We start from the raw sequence: 7,862 nt of genomic DNA, 5'->3' as shown, positions 1-7,862 counted from the left end.
CAAATAAAGTTGAATTTAATACAAATTATGAAGTAATACAAGACTCAAAATGTCAAAGTGCAACTACAAATAAGGATTCTAATGATAACTAAAGATTGACTAAAAATAAATCAGCCATAGTCTGCAGCAGCCAGGAATCCAGGATGTGAGGTCAAAAACTGTCTCTTCCTGCTCCAGCCCCCTTTTCCAGGTGGCATCCTTTATCTCCTTTTGTGACAAGCAGAGCCACTAGATGGGGACAACTCAAAGAAAAAAGATGTGTAAAACATTAAAAATATTAACAAATAATAATAGCCGCCTGGTTAGCTCAGTTGGTAGAGCATGAGACTCAACCTCTCAGGGTCGTGGGTTTGAATCCCACTCCGGGTGGCACCACCTCCCATGGGCTCACCACCCGTGGAGGTGCCATAGGCCTTCGGTGCATTGTGAATTGGGTGGGCTGCCCCCTGGGCCTGGACCCAGACAAGCGGCAGATGACATGACATGACATGACATGACATGACATGACATGACATGACATGACATGACATGACAAATAATAATTTTGGTACCTGCGACTGAGACCAAGCTTTCTGACACTAGGTGGCACATTTCGCTCCAGAATGCCTTGATAGTCTTGAGATTTCATTGTACCCTGCATCTGCTTTGCTGCCAGATGCAGCAAAGCAGCCCCAGAACATAACCGAGCCTCCTCCATGTTTCACTTTAGGTACAGTGTTCTTTCCTTTGCATGCTTCATTTTTGCGTCTGTGAACAGAGCTGATGTGACTGACGTGCTGCAGAGGATGTGGCCTCAGATCCCCAGTTCTTTCAGTAGCTTAGCAGTAGATTTTGCAATGAAACTGCAGCAGCCTACCTCCACTGGGCAGACTGTTGCCTTGCAACCCCACTGTTCTGCGTCCGCCCTCAGCTCAGTATACCGCAGCCTCTTCCTCTCATTGGCCTCGTCTTTGGCATCCTCCCATGGCACTGCCAATTCTATGAAGTAGACAGTGCGAGAGTGTTGGACTATAGTATCAGGTCTGGCCTTAGAGTGAAGATGAAGTTTCTGCTGATATTGTCAGTCAGCATTTCCCGGTCCTGTGCTCCTTCCAGATGTCCATTTCTGGTCAAGGAAGGGGGGTTTTGTTGTCCTTGTTTTTTTTTGTGTTTTGTTGTCCATTTCAATGATCCATTTCTTACACGTTTAATGTTCCATTCTGCTACAGATAAATATTGGATTAATATTCTTTGCAGACTGTAATGTAAATAATTACCAGTCATGACAGCTTTTTGCCTCTGTGCTCTGTTTCCTATTATAACTGTAATCTGCTGAGCACACATTATCCAATAACTGTTCACTAACTGTAATGTAAATGCTGACCCACATTGTCTGTATTATGCTTCATGTCTTTCTCCCCCTCTCCTCCATTCCTAGCTGTCCTATCTTCCTCCTTTTCCTCCTTTCACCCAGCCCGGCCATCGGCAGGAGGGTCCCCCATCTGAGCCAGGTTCTGCTCAAGGTTTCTTCCTGTTAAAGGGGAGTTTTTCCTTGCCACTGTCGCCTTAAGTGCTTGCTCTGGGTCTCTGTAAAGCGCTTTGGGACAATTTTGATTGTGGAAGGCGCTATATAAATAAAATTGAATTGAATTGTCCTTGTCCTTGTTGTTGATGCTCTGGGGGAAGCAGTGTTGGTGGCTGCTCTTTTCGTCTCAACAGCTACGGCCAGGAAATTCCAGCACTTGGTTGTTTCGCCACACTGATGGTGCTGCCTTAGTCCACATGGGTCTGTCCTGACATATGCCCAGCCCTCCTCTTCCTCGCTGAACATGGCCCACAATCTCAGCATGCTGGAGTGCTGCCCATTTCTGTCCTGTTGTTAATGCTGGTGCAACAGCTTTTGTGGCTGTGTTCCGAGATTCTGAGAGGGTCAATTCCAGTCTTACCTTGAAGCACTTGAACTCTTCTACAAGAATTGAAAGAGGCCAAACTGGAGACACCAGACTCCCATGGCTTTTGATTTGTTTCTCAGATGCAGTTGGTACTGGTTCATTGTTAATGAAAAACCTCTGGTTTGACAGCTTTGCTATAAGATGGCGATACTTGCTGATTTTGATGGGATGATCTTCATCTTGGCTCATGTGATGTTTTCTTGTAGCTTCTCTAGCAAATGTCGGGTTCACAGTACTGTTGTGGTCAGGGTCGTTATGTCATCCATGTAAGCCCTGATCAGAGTTAACTGGGCTGTGGCCTTCAGCTGCTTGCCCCCCACCACCCATTTTGAAGCTCTGATAATGACTTCCATTGCCATGGTGAAAGCTACAGTACATGCCTATTTCAAGGCTTTGCCAAAGAGTGGTAAGCCCAGATGTGGTGAAGCAGAATTGCAGGTCCTGGAAATAGGCCTTGATCAAGTTTGTGATGGGCTCTGGTATTCTGAAGAAATTAAATGTGGTCCAGAGGATGCTGTGGGGAACTGAGCCAAATGCATTTGCAAGATCAAGGAAGACAGTGCGTAGGTTGCTCTTCTTGCTCTTGGCCAATTGGATTTGGTGCAAGATCATTCTGGTGTATTGCAGGCGTCCTGAAAAACCTGAAATTCAAGCCTTTTGAACTGTTGTGTCCACGAGCTTGTTTTCCTCCAGGTAGCTGTCCAACCTTTGGGCTATGACACTGAAGAAGATCTTGCCTTCAACAGTAAGAAGACTGATCAGCCGGTCGTCTTTTGGTATCAGTATACCTCCTGCTCTGCGCAATGCTTCTCAACCTGTTAAAGGGAGTTTTTCCATGTGAAGAGAGCAGGTGGAAGATTTCATAAAGGAAACAATAACCTTTTACATGGGTTGGGCCGTTCACAAATTGATGGGGCCACAAGATTCAAGTAAATTAAGCACTTTAGGACATTTTTACAAATTACAGGAAGCCATGAGGTATCTGGCTGTGCTACTGTTCGTAGAAAGACAAAGAATGAAGTGATCACACCCTCTCCACCCAACCAGTTCTGACAAGACTGCTGTCATGGACGAGTAAATTAAGAGGTAAGAATGCAGATGAATCATTTAATCATGCAAGTTCAAATATTCTCTTCCATTTTCTGTTAGGCTTGAGTCAACAGTATTTCCTTGCCAGCAACATCATCCAGTTACGCAACACAAATTTGTTTTTATTCCACAAAGAAAATAATACAAATTGATCTAATTTGAACTTGTATCTGTAATTGCAGTAGCAAGTTCTGTGGTAATCAATTATATTAATATTCTTATATTTTAGATCTTTTCATTGATTATTTAAATTACTTGCAAATAATATATGAATGGTCAGAGTGACTGCTATGGCCATTCTAGTAGTTACAGAATTCTGGTAGTTTGAGTTAATTTACTGAAATATTGCAGCTTATTCACACAATGATCATGTCACAAAGGAGAAGTGTGTTCTCATGTATAATACACAATGGACGGAAGAAACTGTCACGTACCAGTTTGTTCATTTAATACTGTAAGTTCATACATGATCGTCCTCAGCTGAAAGACATTCATGCTCCTGTCCTGACAAGCTGCTATATGTGATTCATTGTGATCCACCATGTTTTAACTACAGTGTTTGTCTTTGACTGTAATTCCAAAGGTTTCCACACTGAAAACTGAATGACCTGTGCCAACAGAATGAAGACCTCATGTATGGAGCAGTGTATTTGGTGCCATTCATCAGGTTGTGGAGAAGGGAGACTGCATGGACAACATCCTTAGTTCTCAGATGGGTTGTGATGATGGTGATGCCAGAAAACCCGATCAAGTTCAGCTTTTTAGAAGTTTATTATTAAGTTTATTATTCTGTGTCCTTAGTATTCACAGGTTCAGATTTTTGTCTTGGACTTCATCTCCGCTGTTGTTAGAGCTGATAGTAAAAACAGGATTTTAAAAATATTAAACAGGAATTAAGTGTTGAATCAGCTCTAGCACAGTCACAACCTTCACAGGTGAAAGTCTTTCCCAATTTGACATCTGGAACTGGCCAACCAGATGTGTAATACAGGAGCCAAATGTAAATCCTGTAATAGATATGTGTCTATTACAGGAGTCACAATAGATAGTATGTTTTAGGCAGACAGACTCTGTGTACAGAAGATTAAATTCAGAGCAGTAAGGTCAAACAACATTTCATTGTATGATTTCGTTTGATGGAGACTGTGCCCAAACACCTGTGTAGTCCATGCATAATACAAAGCCACAAGTTCATATCCTGGAATAGATTATCTCTTCATCTATTTATCTATTTCCTTGCCAGCAACATCATCCAGTCACGCAACGATCCCTGTCATTACCCACAACGGCAAAATTCTACCTGTGTGGACAGCAGTAGTTTGAGTGTCAGGTGACTAAACTTCAAGGTGCAGTAAGCGATTTTGGACAAATGAAGAAAGAAACTTTACATTTTTTCTTTTATTTTTCATTGTCAGTTAAATCTTGAGTGAGCACGAGTTTGTTGGAAATAAAGTACACGATAAGCTTCATATTCAAGAGGTTAAATTTGCAACATTTTGACATTTTGACAAAAATGAATGACCTGGAACTCAGTTTTCACAAACAGAAACAACTGAAAAACTGTGTTGCATTTTGACATCAAATAAAGGAACAAGAGAAGAAAGCAAAGGAGACTGAGCTCTGCCATTTAAAAAAACAGACATATCATCATATCATATCTAATCTAACAGCCATCAAACACTTTGTACTTCTGATGAAAGTTATCTGTGCAGCTTCAGGGTTAGGGTTAGGGGGGAACACTGGGAGCTTTGAGCACTGAGCTTTACACAGTTTTTTGCTTTGTAACTGTACATAGGTGTGTCTTTGTGTTGCCTCACCACTGATAGAGTTTGTTCACACATTTTATTCTCAGTCACAGTCTTTTTTTTTTTTTTTTTTAGAAGTAAATGATAATTTCCTTGGTCTTGTCCACGTTCAGCACCAGGTTATTCAGTCTGCACCAGTCCACCAGTTCTACTTCCTCACTGTACATTGACTCGTCGTTTGCCCTGATGAGTTCCACCACTGTGGTGTCATCTGCAAATTTTGTGATCAGGTTCCCCGCTTTTCTGGCTGCACAGTCATGTGTCAGCAGTGGAGGAGGAGGAGGGTTCTTTCAGGCACGAGATGACTGGTTTCTTTGCCATGTATATTTGTTTTACAGGTTTAGAAAGCTTCAATTATTTGTGAACATGACTTCTGTTTTTTTTTTTTTTTATGTAACCGTGAAGTTTTAAAGACGTGCTCTTTCGTACTCAGCTTCTTTCTATCTGATTCTACGTAGAGCTAGCTCAAATGACACGTGTGTGTTTCTTGTTTCTGTGAATGACATACTAAGATTTATGTTCTGACACTTTCCTTGTTGAAGCTGCTGGAAGAAGAATTTGGCTCCTTTACCTGAGGAAAAGTAGCAAAACCACTGTTTAAAAAGTTCTGCAGTTAAAATGTCAAACTACAGAAGTACTGCTGTCAAATGAATTGACAGTATAAATAGTAAAATTGATCATTGTGCAGATAATTGCTCGTTATATTAGGCTACTCATTACACTGTATAATGAACATTTTAGGAAAGCTGCATTTTACTGTTGTTCCTAGCTGAAGTGGAGCTGAAATGACTACTTGCTGTGAAATATCTGGTAGTTTAATAAATAACAGTGCATCACATTTATATGCTGATCAACTGTTTTGAATGTTAAATCTTCAGAAAAACGGATTATTTCCCTCTGAAATGTTGTGAAATTATGATATAAAGTAGTATAAAATGAAAATAGTCAAGTATAGCACGAGTGTTCTTGGATGAGGGTTCATTGTCCATGTATTTATGCCTACACTGGTCTCTGGCACTGGTACTGGTCACACTTATGTGGCACTGGTCACTCTTATGCACAGCACTGGCACTTTATTGACAGTAGCTGCTATGGACATCACAATTTTTGCACAATGGGCGTCTTGCAATATGTTCGGGGGGGGGGGGGGGGGGGGGTTTAGTGTGTTTATTTTCTTTCCTTCTCGTAGTACCTATATAGTATTTATTATTACTATTTTATTTTTCTATGTTGACCTTCACTCTCCTGATCCCAGGAAAAGCTGTCTCATTTTGTCTGCACTGCAGTTGTATGTACGGCAAAGTGACAATAAAGCCTGATTTGATTTGATGCAACAAGTTCTTCCAGGTTGTTCAGATGACATAGTGTTGACACTGGAGCAGGGTTTTTACTTTTTAGATCAGGTCAGAAGTCAAAAAGCCATTAAGCTTGTGCACAAACCCCAAAGAACAAAAAGAAGATTTCAGGAAATGAATCTACATCATGTTCCCCTGGTATCTGTAAAAGTGGCAGAATGGAAGCTATGATATTCAAACTTTTACTGAAGATTAGGCCCATAAAGTTGAAAGAACATGACTCTGTTTATGGAAATCTTATTGTAAATTGCTGAAAAGATACTGTGTACGTACACATCAGGTAATGCACGTAGGATTCAAATGTAGGAAACTGGATGGGTGTGTCTGTGCAAGTTCTCATGGATGGGTGCGTAAACAAAAAGAACTACTGTGTCTAAAAAACCTGACTTGTGGGACACATGTCCCGTGGGGTGTGTCCTCTTCTGACTTCAACATTTAAAAAACAGTCGAGAGAAAAGCAGAAAACATTTCAGTATCTGAAAGTACGGAAGAAATGCAGCAGCCAGGGTCTGGTCATCCAAAGAGGTAATTACCTTTGTGTGTCCAACATGAGAGGCTTGTGTTTGGGCTGTTAGATACACAGAAAACTCGCTGGTTGGAATATTGCCTGTCCACATGCTGTTGGTTTTCTGCAGTGTTTGTTAAGCTGCCTTCTTAAATTTCTGTTCAGTGTTTCAGTTTCTCATATTTTAAAACAGCAGACTGAGTGAATCTGTACCATTTTTCATTCTGTTTTTTTTTTGTAATGTAACTGTGAAGTTTTAAAGAGGTGCTCTCTCGCGCTCAGCTTCTTTCTATCTGATTCTACATAGAGCTAGCTCATTAAATGACACGTGTGTTTCTTGTTTCTGTGAATGACATGGTAAGATTTATGTTCTGACACTTTCCTTGTTGAAGGTGCTGGAAGAAGAATTTGGCTCCTTTACCTGAGGAAAAGTAGCAAAACCACTGTTTAAAAAGTTCTGCAGTTAAAATGTCAAACTACAGAAGTACTGCTGTCAAATGAATTGACAGTATAAATAGTAAAATTGATCATTGTGCAGATAATTGCTCGTGTTATATTAGGCTACTCATTATACTGACTTATGAACAGCAGTTTTGAATGTTAAATCTTCAAAGAAGCATAAAAAACATAAAATGGAAAGTATAGCATGAGTGTTCTTGGGTGAGAGTTCATTGTCTAGTACACACGTACTACTGTGGCATCCTTCCATCAAATGTTAGTGGTTTGCCAAGCTGCTAGCTCAGTATAACAAACAACTATGACTAAACCCTAACACAAACAGTAAATCACTGACAAGATACTGTTGACGTACACATCAGGTAACGCAAATAGGATTCATATGTAGGAATCTGGATGGGTGTGTAAACACGGAATATTTTAACATCCTCTTTCTTTTTGTGTGTTTCTCTAGTGGCATAACCAAGAAGAGAGAAGACTATCTGGAATGCCCAGAATACTTTATGGCTGCCGCCTGTCTGACAGCCCAAAGGAGCAAAGACCCAAGCACACAAGTATGTGTGTGTGTGTTTGTGTGTGTTTGCATATGTATCAATTACCTACTTCACATTGACGTTAAGTGTCCAATTGAGTTTGAACAAAATGTGTTTTTAATAAGTGGCAGAAAGGTGTCTATAGTAGGCAGAGGTCCTGAGGCAAGGGGCCTGGTTTCTGATACAGT

At 40.7% G+C, this 7,862-nt stretch overlaps 1 protein-coding gene and 1 non-coding gene across 2 annotated transcripts in view; both read left to right on the top strand.

The window, feature by feature from the left end:
• Positions 1–296: 296 nt before the first annotated feature.
• On the top strand, positions 297–369 carry trnal-caa. The gene has a single exon. It is a non-coding gene; the product is annotated as a tRNA-Leu (tRNA).
• A 6,206-nt stretch (positions 370–6,575) lies between these two features.
• Positions 6,576–7,862, top strand: part of LOC121180658 (deoxycytidylate deaminase-like) — a 28,109-nt gene continuing 26,822 nt past the window's right edge. Inside the window, exons 1-2 of the mRNA XM_041036250.1 lie at positions 6,576–6,705; positions 7,596–7,695. Of these exons, the coding sequence (XP_040892184.1) occupies positions 6,674–6,705; positions 7,596–7,695 (132 nt within the window). The 5' untranslated portion in view covers positions 6,576–6,673. The remainder of the gene's footprint in view (positions 6,706–7,595; positions 7,696–7,862) is intronic.

The sequence above is a fragment of the Toxotes jaculatrix genome, chromosome 4 (assembly GCF_017976425.1).
Source record: "Toxotes jaculatrix isolate fToxJac2 chromosome 4, fToxJac2.pri, whole genome shotgun sequence".
Classification (NCBI taxonomy): Eukaryota; Metazoa; Chordata; class Actinopteri; family Toxotidae; genus Toxotes; species Toxotes jaculatrix.
This window is presented reverse-complemented; position numbering and strand designations above follow the sequence as displayed.